Here is an 18,454-nt window from a genome sequence, read left to right as displayed (position 1 = left end):
GTATAGATTACATGATAATATAGTCAGGTGCATTCAGAATTGTCAGATTTTAAGAACTGTAGTTAATGTCAACATAGCAGGAAGTCTCCACTGGAGCACTCCAGGAATCTATTTATTGTTTGGCCCTGGGCTGGTTAGTAGTTTTATCAGTGATTTGGATATAGGCATAGATTGTGTGCTCATTAGATTTGAGGACAAAACAAAACTGAGAAGAATAATTAGGTAAGTCAGTAATAAGTACTATACATTAGCTATTACTATTATAATTACTATATAATTATTACAATGATAATACACTAGATACCAGAGTTAGGCTCCAACCAAAAGACTCTCAAAAGGCTAGAGCAAGTTGGCTCAGTGGATGGAGAGCTAGGCCCAGAAAGGGGAGGTCCTGGGTTCAAATGTGACCTCATATACTATCTAGCTGTGTGACCCTGGGCAAGTCAACTTAACCCCCACTGCCTTGCCCATACCACTCTTCTGCCTTGGAACCAATACTTAGAATTGATTCTAAGATGGAAGGTAAGGGTTTTTTGGTTTTTGGTGTTTTTTTTTTTTTAAGAAAAGGCTAGAGCAGTAATTAAATGAATTAGTAATTAGATGAATTTTAATAAGGATCATTTTAAAGGCTTGCACTCAAATATACAAAAATCAACTTCATAAATTACAAGATGGTAGATAGCTATGGAAAAGATCTCCAGGATTTAGGAATCTACAAGCTCAATATGAATCAGTCATGTGATGTCAAAAAAATGCTAATGCAATCTTGAGCTGAATTGAGAGACACAACTTCCAGGAAGAGAGATGTGAGAGTCCCACTGCAATGCCCTTGTCAGATCTCATCTGGAGTCTTGTGTTCATTTCTGAGTGTCACAATATAAAGGCATCGATAAACTGGAAAGTGTCCAGAAGGTCTTGTGACCATGTCCTATGAAGACTGGTTGGAGGAATAAGGAGCATTTGCCCTGGAGAAGAGAAGTCTGAGTTGAAGGTGGCAGGGGAGGGAACAAGAGCATGATAATGGTATTCAAATATCTGAAGGTCTGTCAGGTGATCCTCAAGGTGCAGGAAGGATTAGACTTATTCTGTTTGGCCCCAGAGACCAGAACCAGAGATAATGTGTGAAAGTTGCCAAAGAGGCATATTTTGATCAGACATGGGGGCTGAGGGGGAGGAGGAAGAGGAGGGAGACTTTCTAGCCATTAGAGCTGTCCAAAAGTGAATAGGCTGCCTCTGGAGGTGGTGGGTACCACCTCCTTTGAGGTCTTCAAGAAAAGGCTGGATGGCCATTTGTTGAGGGTGTTATGGTGAGGGAGGGGTTCCTTTTGTATATGAGTTGAACTAGACTTCTGAGGTTCCTTCTTACTTTCAAATTCTGTAATTCTGGGTAAGTCTGCGCTCTTACCCTCTGGTCAAATTGGAGATAGCAACTGACCTGTTTTCAGAGTGTCTGTCAGATCTTCATTCTCCTAGGGTTTATATTTAAGGTTCCTTCCCAAGTAATCTTGGAGTAGATCTCAGCAAAGCTCCACTTCTTTTTTAGTCTCTTTTGTTCAGTCCCTTGAATTTCGTCTGACTCTTCGGTGACCTCATTTGGGGTTTTCTTGGAAAAGTTACTGGAGAAGTTTGCCATTTCCTTCTCTAGCTCATTTTACAGATGAGGAAATTGAGGTTAAATGACTTGCCCAGGGTCACAGTCATTAAGGGTCTGAGTCCCGACTTGAACTCACAAAGATGCGTCTTCCTACTCTATTCACTGTGCCACCTTATTTCTCCACCTCTTCCACCAGAATCACCATCAATCCACCATATTGCACCACTATATGGATAAACACTAAGCCATAGTCTCTGTGCTCCTCCTTGCTACAATATCCCTATGATTGAAGATGTGGTGAGTTACTTTTTTGTGGGGGTGGGGGGTAGAGGAGGTGACATTATCCAGTTCATTAATATATTCAGGTCCCCTGATTTTAATGCCAGGTTTCTTTCTCAGTGGGGATACTGAATTTCTACAAGTTCTCTAGATCTTCAACTTCCACACACATACGTAGAGACCTCTGCCTTTGTAATGGACTTTGAAGCCACCTCCCCTCCAGAAAAAAGGTCTAATTCCCTCTCTTCCTCTCTGTTCTGGTACCCATTTCCGTTCCAGGTCCCACAGTCCTGCGTGCCATCTTCCTCTCTCCCTCACGCACAGATTCCCAGTTTCCCAATTCCTCATTCCACCTGGGCTTATCGCATTCCTTCCCCCCCCCCCCCCCCATCCCCCTTCGGACACCCGCCGTGACAGCGGCAGCGGTGTATGTAGTAGGGGCTAGAGCCCCCAGCTACTGAAGAGCCCCGTCCCTAGCCAAACAGAAAAGGACTAAAAGGAATAAAGATGTTAGAAGGAGAGGGAGGTTGGAGAAAAAAAGAGGGTACCACGCTTGGGCTTCCACCCGAAACAACCAGGTGGTGCAAGAGCTGCTGGGAGTTGTAGTTTCCTGCAATCTCAGCAGTAGATGTTGGAATAGGATTTGGGATAATCTTGTTGGAATCAGGGGGTGGGGCCGAGGTAGGAAAAGCTCTCTACCATAAAATGAAGCCCCTCTTTTTTGGTGACTTACTTACCCCTTCCGCCTCACCCTAAGAACGACGTGGGCATCGCCACTCCCACTTCAACCCTCCTTTAAGGAGTAGAGACGCAGCGTTAAAGCAGTGTGCAACCTGAATATTGCTTTCTGACAGGCCTCAGCCCTCACCTGGGCCCTCACCTTGTTCCCCCCCCCCCCCACCCGTGGTGTTGCAACTCTAGGGCTCCTCCCGATTCCTGCCCCACCCCCTTGCACACGGCATGGTTTAGGACTTCAGAAACAAATCTCTCTTTTAATTCAGGACACTACTTAATTTGAATAAACATCGCGAAGCACTACCCATCCCTTATCCCAACGGGTCTTGGCAGGACTCCAGACCCGGTCCTGGACCTCCTCACCTGAGGGAAAGAGATCAAAGAACTCTTTGCCCACACCCCAACCCCGGCCTGCTGTCCTGACCCCCCACCCAGGGGCCTGTTAAGCTCCCCCTTCGCCAGAGTTGGGGGTCCGCACGAGGGGAGAAAGAGAGGGGCCGCGTGTGGGTCTGGGGTCCCCTAGAGGGGACTTCGGGCATCCTGTTTTGATTCTCGAGGTGTTGAGGTACAGGTTGGGGTTTTGGAATGCCGCCGCCTCCTTTTCTCCTGCCGCCGGACTAGCTCTCGGATCCGCTCTCTCATTGTCCATAACACCACGTACAGGTCCCTCAGCATCTCTGCTTCTTTTGTATCCACGTAATGTGAATGGGAAAGGCCCAGTGAAGAAGACTGGGGAGTCTGCAGGAGAGAGAAAGGGGGAAGAGAGTGAAAAGAAAGTTTGAGGCTCAGCCTGGGGAAGAAAAGATTATCTCATTTGATCCTGGCAACAACTCTGGGAAGTAGGTGCTATTATTATCCCCATTTTACAGATGAGGAAACTGAGGCAAATAGAGTGGTGAGTCACACAACAAGTAAACTATTTGAGACTGGATTTGAACTCGTTTTTTTCTTGACTCCAGACCCAAGACTCTATTCTCTGTACCATCCAGCTATCTGGACCTGGGGAACAGAGAAGATGCTAACTAGAATGAGGAAAATTCATATCTGGTTTGGAAAAAAATGTGGGTAACCATAACCTTTCAGTGGCAAGTGAGGCAGAGTGACTTGCCCAAGGTCCCACATGCAGAAATTCCCCCATCAGTATCCACTACAGTACCCACATATACATTCCACCTCCCAAAGGGATAGGGATAAGGATACTGACCTTTCCTATTCCAAAATTCCTGCCAAAATGCAGGAAGGATTCCATGAAACCAGTTACCCTAAATATGGTTGCCTGGGGTGTCCAAAGCAGAGTTCTTGACTGATTATCATTCACATCCTCCTTTACCTCCATCATTAGTTCTTTGGAGCCAGAGGTCACCGAGGTAGAAAGCTGGGGGGTGGATCTTGTCCGGAAGAAAAACTAAGAATTTGGGGTATGGGTTAGGGCGACAAGGGAAAGTGAGACAGACATGGCAATAGTCAAAAGAACAAAGGAAAATAGAGATGGAGAAAGATGGAAGGGAAGAGGGAGCTTCACATCTTCTTCTTCTTCGGATCCATTTCCATGGGTCCCCTACCCTACCACACCACTTGTTCTTGCCCCAAGACTTCCCTCTTCTTGTAACATGGAAGGTGGAGAGAGATCTTGTAGTCAAGGGGTCAAGGGATACTGAGAAACCCCGAAATCACAGAACAGGGAGAGTATCCTGACTCCCAAGGCACTAAAGAAGGATGCTCAAAACTTACCAGGCGCTTAAACTTCAACCAAAAACCATATAGCCAGGACAAAAACATGTCCAGCCCTCTTTAGCCCAGGACCCAGGAGAAGGAGGGGGGGTTGACAGAGCCGGAAGCTGGTATGGGGCAAGGACACTGGCACTTTGCTAGTGGCCTCCACCCTAGGGAGGACCAGAAGAGTTAGAAAGGTGAGGAGGAACGCCAATAGGAAAGGGAATAGGGAAATTCAGAGCTTAGCCTTCCACTGCCTCTTCTTCTCTTCCTCCCCCCCCTGACAGGGAGAGGAGTCAGAGTGGATAGGTGGGGAGGAGGGCTGCCTTAGAACCTACAAGATGGTGGAGTTCTAAGCCCATTGTGAGAACCTGCCTGGAACCTAGGTATCTGGTCTCTCTACTTCTAGTCCTGGATTCCCTCTGGGACCCAGATATCCTATCCCTTAGGGGTTCCCTTCCTCACCTCCATACCTAGCCCCTACACTTGATTCTAGGCCCTTATCTTTGTTCCCAGTTCCTGGTCCCATGTCCTATTCTGCTTTTCTCTTTGGCTTCTTTTCCATCTCTACCCTAAGTCCTCAAGCCCAGTTCTGGAGCTAGCTAAAGAGAATGACAATAGAATTCAAATTGAGACTCAGAACAATGAAGTCTGCTAGTTCTTGACTTCCTAAGACTCAAGTATTTGCCCCCCTTCCCCCAACTCCTCTCCCAGAACTCTGATGAATCACCTGCTCTCTAGCCCCTGACTCATCCCTGCTCCCACCTCAGGATCCTGTTGTTTGGCTTTCTGGGCCCTTGGCTGTCTCCAAAAACTCAGAGACCTAAGTACCCTGCTTTCTCCTTAAATAGATAGTATCTCCCCTCCCAATAGTTTCAGAGGCCAGGGGCAATTTCTCCGGGCGCAGGTCCTAGGACAGTGGCTAAGGCTGGCAACGAGTAGGAACAGGGAATGAGGGGTCTGGACATGGTTGGGATGGAGTGAGGGGGGGGGGGAGAGAAGCTGAGGCTCTCTGCCAAGCCTGGCACAGGCTCTGTGTGCCCCAGGAGCCTGGCCTGGACCCAGCACAAAGACAAGGGGCCCATTCACCCCCCACCCCCATAGCTGCCCCAATCCGGCAGGGAACACGCTGGGAAGCTGGGGGGTGGATATGGCATAATCGCCAAAGGCTTCATTGTTTCCCACCACCCCCATAGCACGTGGGCTTTCTGCCCTCCTCTCTCCTTCCCTTCCCCCCCACTCCCATCATGAGCCACTCCTCCACTGGGGAAAAGCCTCCACAGCCTCTGTCCATTCCTAGGATCCGTCTCTGATTTTGTCTTTGAATCTTCTGTTTTTTGTATATTAATTTCTCTTCATATCTGATACTGTCTCATGCCTCATTTTCTTTGTATGCATTTTAATCGCGACCAGTACTGAGGGGACTCTCAGGGAGACAGGACAGACAGGCCCCTGGAATATGTGTATACTTGAGTCCCATAGCCCTGGCCCAAGAAAAGAGAATTCAGCCCCCACATCCAAGTTTCTTCTGATTTTTTATTATAATATTTTAATAACAACCTGAATCCCAGAACCTTGGGACACTGCCTATATCCCCTCTCTTGGCTGAACCCAACGGAGGGACTTTGAGAGATAGGGAAGTGGTCTCTGCCTAGAAGTACCCTGCTCCCTCTGGGTCCTCCTGATCTGGGGGCTGCCAGATACTTGGAGAACTAGGGGAGGTGGGGCACTTACCATTCAGAGGGATGGCAAGGGAAAGGCTGACTGGGAGCCCACTTTCAGAGGTAGGGGCTCCATCTTGTACTCCAACCTTGAAACCCTACCCCATCCAGGCCTAGGTATATTCTGGCCCAGCCCCTCAGGCCTTTGGGGAAAATTGGCCCAGCCCCTTGGGTCTGGTGGAAGGTGAGGAGGGGGGAAGACAAATCTGGACTCAACCTTGAACCCTCTATCACCACCTCTCATGACATTAAAGCTGCATAGGAAGAGAAGGCAAAAAGGCCTGGGAATCTAGGATGCTGAGGTCTCCATCCCAGAGACGGCCCTTAAAGGCACATTGTGAGGGAAGGGAGGCTCATGAGGAGGGTCCATTTGGGGCAAGGGGTCCAGGGTGAGGGATCCCAGAGACCGGAAGTTGGGCCAGCTGTTCAGGGCTGGCCAGAGCCCGGAGCAATCCATTCTCTTGCTCCAGGGCCGCATTTCGTTCAGCTAGTTCTCGGATCTGTTCCTTCAGGATCTCCACCTCCTCCCGAACAGCAAACATGAGGTGGGACTTCACCAAGTCCTACAAGGATTGGAAGAGGATGGGACAGGGAGGAATGGAACAAAGATACAGGAAGACACAAAAGGATAGTCAAACTAACCTCTTGGAATATTTGTGTTGTGGGTGTTGTTGGGGTTTGTGTGAGTAGTGGGGGTGATGCACCTCCTGTGGTTCCTCACTGCCTTTCCAGCCTATCCCAAGATATAGTACAATTCCTTATCTATCCTGATCTCATTGATCTGGACCTAGGTAGTACTGGAATTGGTACCTGCCTGGCCCCCAAACTTGATATAGGTGGAGGTAAAGGATTGGGAGGATTGATTTTCTCTTTCCCTGGTCCAGGGTGGGGAGCAATCTAAGAAAAAGGAGTGATAGCGATGACGCAGGTATTATGGATCCAGGAAATGGGAACAATGATAGGGACTTAAGATCAAGGACAGGAACAGAGAGCTAGAAGAGGAAGGAAAGGATAGATACAAAGATAGTCTAGAACTGGAACAAGGTCAAGGGACAGGGTCTGAATTGAGAAAAGGAACAGAGGTGGAGGAAAAAAATAGAGTGGGAGACAGGGAACTAAGGCACAGATGAACTATGATATTCCTCAGAATAAAATCAATGCCCTTACCATGGCTTGTTCAATCTTGTTGTCAATGGCAACCATACTTCCAGAGCCACTAAAGAGAGACCACAGAGACTGTTAAGGTGGGGAGGTAAGATCAGGAAACGAAACACCCTGAATCCCAACGTTGAGACCCTTTAGCAACTGACTTTCTTCATCAACCGTGGTTCAACTTCCAAGACTTGCATCCTGGTTCCCATTTATCTATTCTATTTGTCTTTTTCCTACTTAGGAATGAAGCATCCAACCTTCTCAGCACCACTGCATCTTCTGCCCCTTCCCCTGACCTCCAGCCCTCTCTTGGGACCAAGGAACCAGACTCTGGGCTTCTCCATCCAGGTCCCACTGCTCTCCCTACATTTGAATACACCAGTGCCCAGGACCCCAGCCCCCCAGTCCACCAGTCACTAGTTCATACCTCTTGGCCCTCCCAGGACCCAAGAGTTCAGGGTGCTAACTGCCAATTCCCCCAGGAATTTACTTCCATAGCTCAACCTCCCCTCTCCCCACCCTTCCCAAGTACCTGTGACAGTAGAGAATCAGGGAGAGAAGTGTTTTATCCACCCCCCTCCGAGGTGAGGGCCAATGCCCAGGTCCCCCTAGGCCCCGATGGGGTGGAGGTCCAGGGGCACCTCGAATGGGAGATGCCCCCCGGGGGGAACAAGGGGAGGAAACACAGCCTCTTCTCTGGGGAAGGTGGGGGACTACCCGCCCTACCCGAGTCTCATAGGATGATACCAGAGACTTAACAGAGACTCCTGGATGGGCCATCTTCTAGAGGGAAAGGAAAAGCTCTAGACTCCACTGAAAGGAAGAGGGCTGTATCAGCAGAGTGCCTGGGGGGCCTTAGAGCCCCCCAGGCAAAGCCAAGTCTGTCTGGTGCCAGGCAAGCAGAGAGGAGACGGGTGCCTTTGGGATGAACTGAAAGATATACACCTCCCCCCCAGGGGTAGACCCAGCTGCTATTGGCTCCTTAGAGACACGGGGATCTCCCCTCCCTTCTCCAAAGCGCCACAGTGGGCGGGGGCTCGTCTCCCAGGGCCAGACCCAGCCGGGGGTGGGAATTCCCAGATGCTGGACAATACCAGTGTCCCCTGCTCACCCTGGCACAGCTCCCAGAGGCTGGGAGATAGGTGGGTGGAGCTAGGGAAAGCCAGACCCCTTGTGTCTGGGTTGGGGGGGGGGCAATGGGGCTAAATGCCTGGATCCCAGGAAGACAGTTGGAGACTTTGGGGACAACATCCCTAGATTCTCTCTTCATCAATGGCATCCAGGCCTGTCTCAATGCTTTAATTCCTCTTATAGCTCTGACGAACTGAGAGGGTAAAATCCCTAAGACTAGGAGGGTTGTCGAGAATTGGGGAAAGCCTCAAGATAGCAGAATCCTCTCTCAGGTTCCCCCCACCCCAGGCTTCCCTCGACCTTCCTCTTGGCCCTCCAAGGACATTAAGGCAGCCTGTGAGCTGCCCTTCAGTCTGGCTTAGATGATGGAGGGGACAGAGGGGATTTCCATGGCAACTAAAACAGAGTCGAAAGCCTTTTCATAAAGGGAGAGAGTCTGGAGATAAGGGGACCTGTGTCTCAAGAGAGAAGCTGAAAATGGGGTAAAGAACACCTGGTCCCGAGAGAGGAACAAGTTGCTTTTTAGATGAAGAATATGGGCCAGGTCAGGATGCCCTCGCTGAGCAGATGGTCCTGGGCTGCTATTTGACAAGTGACCACCAGGGGTCAGACGAGCCTCCGGCAGATTCGATAAACATTGAGGAAACGGGGATCTTTCAGGACCCAATTACCAAGGGAAGTCCCGAGCTGTCCCCCGGGGAACCCCATCATCATGTCTCTCAGACCCTGCCAGTTCCTCTCCTAGGACCCACTTATCTTGTCACAATGGCCCCCAACCCTCTCTTCTCTTCCACCCACAGACGCTTCCCCTTCTTAGGCCTGAGGAATCCCACCCTAAACCCTGTCCTCTCTCCCATGCACAGACCCCTTCCATTGCCACTATTCCCTAGATTCCGTTCCAGGACACAGGTATCCCGCTCTTCAGCCTCCGACTCCACCTTGCTTTCCTCCTCCCTCCCCCGTCTTATGTTCTCTAGCTCTCCCCAGGACTTGAGGTCTTGCCTTGCCCTTCTCCCCCCATCCCAAATCTACTTCTCCCCCTAGGACTCCCAGGAGCTGGCAGCAATGGCTTTTTGTTCTGTCTCAGCCCTTCCCCTGCCAAGTGGCCACTAGTTTCATCTCCATGGGGGACCAGGAATAGCTTCAAGGTGACCTCTGACAAGCCCTGGGGCTGGGAAGAGAACTGGAGAGATCTGGGTATTTTCCATTTCCTATCGGGGCTCTGGGTGCAGAAGGTGCTGCCCAGCTGGGGGTGGGGTGTAACCAAGGGAACAGGGAGGGCTGAAAGAACAGGGCTAAAGAGGAAAAGGACTGGACATGGATAAACTGCAGGAGCAGCTTTCCAATCTTTCCAATCCCGAGGACACAGAGATGGAGCAAAATAAATCCCTCACAGACCACAGCCTCCCCACAGAACAATGTGGAAAATTAACAAGTAGGCCGGCCAGTGCTTTTGATGACACATCTATGAGGCTTCTAAGTAAATTATTAATTCATGCCATAAAAATTGTGCAGAACTTTATAGTTTTTCAAAGTACTTTGTCAAATTATAAATATGAATAAAGCCTGCAAATCACCTAAAAGAATGTCTCCTTTATATTGAAATGGTTAGGACCTCTCATCTAAAGGTCTGGGGGGGTGGGGGGTGAGACAGAAGAAATTGTAGCAAAAAAAGAGATGCAGACTCAAGAAAAAGTGTGTCAAGAACCACTGAACAGATTAGGTTTTGTGCCTACACCCCTGCAGCCCCACTAATAATCCATGAGCCCCACTCTGAGGAGCAGGCTTAAAAGTCTATGTCCTAGAGCAGTGAGGTGGCTCAGTGAACTGAGAGCCAGGTCTAAAGATGGGAGAACCTGGGTAGAAATCTGGCCTCAGCCACTTCCCAGCTATGTGACCTTGGGCAAGTCACTAAACCCCCATTCCCTAGCTCTTCTGCCTTGTATCTTGTATCTTGTACTTAGTATCGATTCCAAGACAAAAGATTAAGGGGTTTTAAAAGAAAAAAAAAATCTATGTCCCAAGAAGAAGGCTAAAGGATAGTCTTAGGGATGGTGGTATTAAGGATAAGTTGGGATTCTTGGGAGAGGGAGTTGTGGTAAGGGATCTCAAGTAAAAACAGCCCAGGCCTGTTGGGCAGGGTACATGAGTCGTTGGATCATAGATTCAGAGCTAGAAAGGACCTTAGAGAACACATAGTTCAATTCCCTCTTTTTTATAGAGGAGGGACTTGATTAAGTGACTTGGCCAAGGTCATATAGAAACAATGGTAATAGCTCATATTTATATAGCATTTTAAGGTTCACAAAATCCTTTACATATTTGACCTTTTGACCTTTACAACAATCCTGGAAAGCTGATGCTATGATTATCCCCATTTTACAGAGGAGGAGACAGGACTTTGAGAGGTATCATAAGACTAATAAGAAACAATCAGGATTGGAACCCAGGTCCTCTGACTCCAGAACCAGTCCTCTTTCCACTACACCATGTTCTCCTTCACTCTAGGAGAGCTTTTCTCTACTAGAGAAAGGTTTTCTTTGGGAAAAGGTTTTTCTACACAAAGAAAAGGATAGGAGCAGCCAGGTAGCACAGTGGGTAGAGATCGAGGCTTGGAGTCAGGAGGTCCTGGGTTCAATTGTGATCTCAGATACTTCCTAAATGTGTGATCCTGGGCAAATCACTTAACCCCAAATGCCTAGCCCTTACCACTCTTCTGCCTTGGAGTCAATATCAATTCTAAGATAGCAGGTAAGAGTTTAAAAAAAAAAGGCAAGTCTAAGAGATCTAGAACCTAGGGGTTGGGGAGTAAAGGGTGGGAGGCTGAGCAGGGACAGCACATATTTGGGACAAATGGAAGCAGAAAGAGAAGAGAGATAGAAGGGCTCCTCCCCACTCTGTTCTGAGCAGCCCCCGGGGTCTGGGACTTTTGCCAGCCAACTGGTATCCAATCTTCTCTGCTCTCCCGGATCTATGCTGCCTTCAGGGTGGTGCAAGGCAAGGGGAGGGTAAAGAACTGGCTCCTTGCCCTAGCTAGAAAAAAAGGGTGTCCCTTAATCTTCCCTGGAGAGAAAGGGAAAACTAGGAACTACCACATCCTCATCCCCTCTCAAGCCTGGGCATCCCACCTCCTGGGCTCAGGTCCCTCTTCCCAATCAGAGAGCTAGCCCCTTTGGTCCCCACCTTAGCCATGTCAAGCCCGGCTCCTTATGAGGGACCCCAGGCTCTCTCCAACCTAGTCCTTCCCCCACCTTCCCCATTCCCTTACCCAAGTCCCTTGGCTTTCTGGTCCCAGATCCCCTGTTAAGTATTGTGTCCCCCAGCTCTCCTCAGGCTTGAGGAGGTGGGGTGAGGCCCACACACCCCATTCCTGAGCCAGGGGGACTCAACCGAAACCAGCTGGCCCAGGAAGGCGGGGCAAAAGAAGCAAGGCAGGGCCAGGGCCTCAGAGTAGAACTGAGTAAAGCTGAGACTGGGAAAACCAACCAGTCAGACTAGGGTGGAGGGAGTGGGAGGGGAAGAGCTGAGAGAATGGAACTCCATGAGGTATTATTGGCTGCAGAAGCTGAAAAGGCAGACAGATAGATGGAAAGAAGGAGAAAGAGGAACTAAGAGACTAACTAAAGGTCAGAAAGGAACAGAGTGGAGCAGAACAACTGGGAGAGAGAGGCTGGTTCTTGCCAGGGAGCCTGCCAAAAGGGAGGGGGTGAGAAGCAACAGGAGTCGCCATAATAGGAGCAAGTGACTTGCCATGTGGTGTCAGGCCTCACACCTCATACATTCCTGAAACCACCACTGCTCTGCTCAGCCTTGTCTGGCAGGCCCTTTCTGCCCCTTCTCCCTCCTTCCTCTCCTCTTTCCATCCCACATCCTACCACCCCTTCCACAAATCAAGTTCATTTTATTTATCTCCCTTTCCCCCATTCTATTATCCTCTCCAGATCTTCCTTCCCTGGGGCTCTGTCCCTGAGGCTGGAAAGAAGGAGAGCCCTAATGAGGAGGGTGTGGCCCCCAAGGAACCCTACTAGAAACATCTCTCTCCGAACTGGCTCTGGAGGTTCCAATCTTTATCCCCTTCCAAACAAATAAATCCTACTGCCTGAAATAGCTCGAAAACAGGAATTCCCACTCTATTTACCTATCATGAAACAAAGTGTCAATTCCCTGTCTCTTCTACCTTGTTCCAATACATCCCCACACAAAAATCAAGCCGCCCCGTAATCTCCATTTATTTTGCTACCTCCTTTTAGGGGTTGCTGACATTCAAATGTTGAAATCTGGCCCCTGAAACAGGAAGTTTTGCCCTCCTTCCTGCCTCTAAACAGGCCATTCTACCCTAAAGGAAGTCCTGCCCATTTATCTACATGTCAACATTCCTCCCCCACAGCATGGAGCACCATGTCTTAAAACACTGGGGCTCCATTCACTCTAGGCCAGGCCAGGCAATGAGACCACAATCAAGGCTTTCCCTCTTAGACAGAGAAGCTTAGCTAAACAAGAGGAACACCAGTCATGTCCTCCCTACACTCCATGTTCCTCCCCAGCCTCTTCCCTGACTTGAGGTGAGGTTTCCAGGTCAGAATGAAAAATGGGTTATTTCCACCAAACCAGAATGTACCAGCTAGCTACGTCCCTAAGGCCCAGGGTAGGCTTGTTCAGTTAATTAATGCTTTTCAGACACAAGCCCTCCTTCTACCCACCCTCCTTACTGAAGGTAAGGGTGGGTTTGTTCTGTTAGTTCATGTTTTTCAGACTCAAGTCATCTTCCCATCCACCCCCTTCACTGAAGGTGAGAGTAGGCTTCTTAAGTTACTTCATGCTTTTCAGACACAAGCCACCCTCCCACCCCCCAATCATTTCAAAACAGGAAATTGTGTTCCCTCTTCCCTCCTCCATACCCCAACCCCCCACCCCCAGCAAAAAATATAGAAAGTTTCATTCATGTGTCCCAGTTCTTTAAAAAAAAGTCATTTCAAAAGGAAGTCCCTCCTACCTGTCATCATCACCATCAAGGGGGCTACCAATGGCAAGCATAGATCGAGCCAGACTCAAGCGCTGAACAGAGGCCCCAAAAGGGTCTGAGGATTTCCGGTTGGGATTGGCATCCTGGAGGAGGGAGAAGGCTGGGGACCCTGGGCGGGAGCCTCGGAGAGGGAGCTAGGAACAGGAACATACACATATACACACATACCCCAAAAAGTACACCAAAAGAGAAAGGAACCCAAGTTCCTAAATCATCTTTAGGCCTTTGTCCCTGTCACCTTAGCTCTCTTCTCCAGCCCAGCTAGAGTCTCCCTGTGACTCAAGTAGCCTATGACCACACTGCCTAAGTAATGAATAGATGGAGCCACTGTGACCCCTTTGGGTCTGTTTTGTGGTCACAATGTCCTGAGGGGCTCAGTTCAGATGGACCTAGTTTTGATGGGAGTGAGAAGGCAGTGGCTTAAAGTGGCTTTTGTATCTGTACCCTTTCAACCACCTCAGCAAACTCCCCAGCATGGGCTCAAGTGTCAGCTAGTTGCTGAAGAAATCCAGGCAGAAATATAGTTATGGGAGGCTTGCCTGCATCATTTCCCCATACCTTCCCCAAGTTTCCATTGCCAGTCCACAGGATACTGCTCTCACAACTCCTATCCCCACCAAACCACTGCTCCTGCTTCAAGACCCAGGTGTTCTGCTCTTTTTCCCCCTGCTGTTACTGGGAGGTTGGAAAGAGGTGGAGAATGGGTGTGGAGCTGTAGAGGGTGGCTGCAATAGGGGAGGGGAGTGGAAAGGGGAGAGACAAGAAACAAGCCTCCTTCTGTGAGGCCCCAGGAGGCCCCTGCTTCTAGGAAAACTCAAGAACAGAGAACCCAGGGACTGCCAGAAGGACAGAGCAGAGACATGGGGGGGAGGGGGTGTCTTTAGGTTCTTTCTATATGTTCTCCATCCCCCTACTGGGAAGGTATGGGGAAAGAGGTTGGTAGGAGAAAAAGATTCAGAGGAATATCTACTGAAAGGAAGGGACTAGAATATTTTTTTTGGTTAATAAATAGGAGTTGGGGAATTGTGGAAGGAGATGGGCAGAGGCAAAGGCCTAGGAAAAGAGGCACAAAGGTTGAATACAGTGGAAGGATTGAGCCAGGCTTTAAGGGGCAGAGCCAGAGGCTAGGGGCACTGGAAAGACAGAGGGTCTTGGGGGAAGGGATCAAGGGTAGAAACAGAGCCTCCACCCCCCAGGGAACTGAGTGAACCAACTGAAGAAAAATGGGGGGGGGGGGTAGTAGTGAAAGACCTGTGTACGTGTGGCAGGGTTGTGTGTGTGTGTGTGGGGGGGGGGAGGTAAGCCAGTCCTGGCCAGTCCTGGCAGGGCCCAGACATTCAGTCTCAGGTTATTTTTATACAGTGGTTTGTGCTCAGGGGCCTGGAAGGGGGAAAAGGCCTCATCTTCATTTTCCCACAAACCTCGCTTTTTTCCAAGGACTCGAGTTGTCCTGCCTCTCCAACCCTGCTCCCTAACCAAAGATTCAGGTATCCTAGACCCTGACCTCCAACAAGGTCCTCCAGGGACTCAGACATCCTGTCCTCTGGACCTGATCTGTTCCTCTTTTGGAAACTGAAAAAATATAATTTCACTTTTTCTCACCTTACTCCTTCAGCCTTCTTACCCCCTTCTTCCCTGCCCTCCTCTCCCCCCAAAAAACCCAACCTTAAAACAATCTTTAGAAAGCCAGGGCAGGGTTTCAGGGACCTTTAGGTCCTAGAATTGGGAGAACAGAAGTGGACCAATTTTACACAGGGAAGGAAGAAGCCAGAAGGGCATGGAAATCACAGGGTGTTTGAGTAAAGGAAGCTATGTCTCCCTGCCAGCCACCCCCCAAAGGAGTACTTTTAGGCATCTCCAAGATCCTTTGCACTCTCCCCTGCCCACCCTAGTGTTCTTACTCAGCCCACTCCACTCTTCAAACTTTTGTCCAGAGAAAATTATATAATTCAGAAAGGGAAAAAACGAATGGAAAAACAGAGAAAGATACAGGGATGAAAAAAACCTACAACAATATAGAAATGAAAGTAAGAAAGAAACAGTTGGAAAAAGGAGGGAAGGGGGAGAAAGTAAAGAAAAACTGGAGCCAAGAGAGAAGGAATGGGAACAGAACTTGCCAGAGAAGATACACAGGTGGAATATTCACATGTAAAGACAGGAGGATTGAGGCACAAAGAAAAAGAAACTGAGGTCAAAAAGAGTATGAGAAAGAGAGAGATAAGGGGGGGAAAAAACCACAAAACCTTAGCAGAATAGATAAAGAAGAGAAATGGATCCCAAAATGGAAATGAGACAAGGGATGAGACTAACATAAGTCCAGAGAGGAAAATTCAATTGCAGAGAGACCCTTTTGTACACCCCTCCCACCTTTGCTTCTTACCTGGCCTTTTTCCTCCCCTTCTTTCCTCAGCCACCGGGGTCCATCCTTCTTTCGGGTAGTTGGAGGAGTCATTGATGGGGTCCCTCCCTCTGCCTCAACCCGAAGGGTAGGCAGTTGAGTTGAGGCATGTTGTGCCAGTACCCTTGTACTGTCCCCATCACTGGGCTCTGGGGGCTGCTGCTGGGGTGGGGAAGTTGGAAGGGGTGGGGTTTCAGCCCTTCCCTTGCCCCCTGCCAGCTGGGCTAGCCCCCCTGTGAAAGATCGGGCCTGAAGGCCAGGGGAAGTTGGGGGTGGGCGAAGCCAACTGGTTGGGCCCTGAGGCTGGGGGTTTGGGGGAACCAGGCCCAAACTGGACAACTCTAGCCTAGAGTCCAAAGAGCGACCCCCAGTCCCTCCAGTGGCTCCCCGAACTCCCTCTAGGAGTCGGCTGAGTCCAGGGGCTTCCAGCTCCCTCTCATAAATGTCCACACATGTCCATCGCCCTCGGCGATATGGTTCCCCTAATCCCTGGGGAAGCTTCACCACACGAAAACGTGAAGCTGGGGCCCCAGGGGGTGGGGAGCCATTTCGAGGGGTCCCCTTGCCTCCCAGCTCTGGGCTAGGCTCCCCATTGGGAAGACGAGGTGTGGGCAAGGTGGAAACCAAAGCTGTAGGGGAGTCACCTTCCCCAGATCCCCCAGGACCTTCATAGTCTGTGGTGACACTGGTGATCTGGAAACTGCTCTTCTTCTTACCCCCACTCATGGTCCCTAGAAAATGGGACAGGGGCTGCAGAAAGAGGAGAGACCTCTCTCCAGGCAGCACTCAGGCTCCCCTGGCGCTAGGGGGCCATATAGCTGTGGGATCAGGACCTCTGGGAACATCAGGGTCCAACATAGCTGGGAGAGTTCAAGCAACTGGGGCTGCCTCTGAAACTGAGGAATAACAGGGAGAGGTGTGGGGGTTGGAGTATGGGCAGGCTTTCCTTCTGCTGCTGCCAGTGCTGCTGTTGCTCTTGCTGCTGCTGCTCTTGCTGCTGCTGGACTCCAGAGCTGAATTTGCAAACTAGGGGGGAAAAAATGAGAGTCAGTGGGGGAGGGGGGGAGTGTTGGGGGAGCTAGGCAATTTGGGTGCTTCCTCTGTGAGGAGAGCAGTGAAGTTCATTGGGGCGGGGGAAGAGGGAAACCACCAGAGACAGATAGAGGAACCACAAGAAGCAGAAAAAAAAAAAAAAAAAAAAAAGACAGAATGGGAAACAGAATGAGGTAGAGACAAAGAGCCAGAGGAAGTAAAGACAGAAAAACAGATTACACCGGTCATTATTGGTATAGCTAGACATTGTGCAGAAAGAGACAAGCTGAGTCCCAAGTGTGAGATGCATCGAGGAATCTGGATCTAGAGGAAAAGGAGATGAGCTCACCCCTTCACAGACCCGGCCTGGCACTGGCTTCCACTCCCCAGCCTACCCTGGGCTGTAGGGGAGAGGGGAGCTTCCCTCAAGTTCCACTACCACCCATTTCAGGATCTACAGAGGGCCAAAACTTAGACCCCTCTCCTTACCCTAAGCTAACCCAACCAGGCACACATACAGTCTTACAACCCGTGGATGTCCCCCACCCCAGGACACCGAGACACCTGACCTGGGGATCCTGGAAGCATAAGATGCCCCAACAGACTGTCCACCGAAGAGCAGGAGAGTGGGGCCTCCCAGCCTGAGCTCCAAGGAAAGGGAGGAGGTGGGTGGTGGTCAGAGGCAATACAGTCCGGAGAGGCCTCTCCTTAACCCACAAGTCATCTCCACAGCAACTTTGTTTTCCAAAAAATAATAAACACTGCTTTTGGTCCCAGAGGAATATGGCCTTTATGGTGGTGAAGGGCCTTTAGGTCTGAAAGCACAGCTGGTCTGAAAGTAGAGAAGCCAGGGGCTACTCTCTCTGGAATCTTCTGTCTTCTGACAGCAGAGCTCTCTCCTCTCTTTCTCGGTGGCTAGCATGTGTCTCTTTTTCCAGTTCTCCTCTCTTCCACTCTCTGGGACACTCCGCTCAATTTCTCAATTTCCCTAGCTCCTCTCCGTCTCTGTCTGTCTGTCTGTCTGTCTGTCTGTTTGTCTCTCTCTCTCTCTCTCTCTCTCTCTCCCTCTCTCTCTCTATTTTTTTATATATGTGTGTGTGTGTGTGTGTGTGTGTATATAAACTATGGTTGCTATTCTCTAGTATTCTCCTGAATTGTAATGTCAGATTTGAAAGAAACTATCATTGGGGTCAGCTCTGTCTCTGTCTGAGACCAGTCTCAGGATGGGACACTCAGTTGAGTTATCTTGTTCCAGTGGGTATCAACATGCAGTTTCTTTCAGTCAGACTCATATTCTGTGCACTTAACTAGCATGCACAGTTTTTTTTGCAAGTGGTAAGCAAGATCTGGGTGACAATCTTTTGCACCAGGTCTTTTGCTGGCCAGGAAGTTCAGCTACCTCTGTAATAGGCAATGGGCCTATATGATGTTTACTGTCTTTATAGGGCCACATGCATTGTATGGGACTATTTTATAGATCTGTGGGTTGACCCAGTCTTTAAACTACATTGTGGAATGTGTTTCTAGTCCTCCAATGTCTTACATATGCCCAATACACTAAGATATCTTTGGGAGAGGTTACAGACTAGACTTAGGATTTGGTTCGCATAGAGAACTCATTGGGAGGAAAGATCCTGTAACAATACAGATCAATAACTTGTCTGAGACATCAGTTC

General features: G+C 49.5%; 1 protein-coding gene across 1 annotated transcript; it reads right to left on the bottom strand.

Annotated features, from left to right (window-relative positions):
• Positions 1-5,839: 5,839 nt before the first annotated feature.
• On the bottom strand, positions 5,840-17,834 carry TSC22D4 (TSC22 domain family member 4). Its single transcript, XM_044673497.1, has 5 exons — positions 17,348-17,834; positions 15,729-16,772; positions 13,319-13,482; positions 7,210-7,258; positions 5,840-6,605 (listed from the first exon to the last, which is right to left on the bottom strand). Exons 2-5 carry the CDS (start codon positions 16,470-16,472, stop codon positions 6,396-6,398), a joined length of 1,167 nt encoding a protein of 388 aa, XP_044529432.1. The 5' UTR covers positions 16,473-16,772; positions 17,348-17,834; the 3' UTR covers positions 5,840-6,395.
• Positions 17,835-18,454: the final 620 nt, after the last annotated feature.

This window comes from Gracilinanus agilis, chromosome 4, assembly GCF_016433145.1.
Source record: "Gracilinanus agilis isolate LMUSP501 chromosome 4, AgileGrace, whole genome shotgun sequence".
In the NCBI taxonomy this organism is placed as follows: Eukaryota; Metazoa; Chordata; class Mammalia; order Didelphimorphia; family Didelphidae; genus Gracilinanus; species Gracilinanus agilis.
This window is presented reverse-complemented; position numbering and strand designations above follow the sequence as displayed.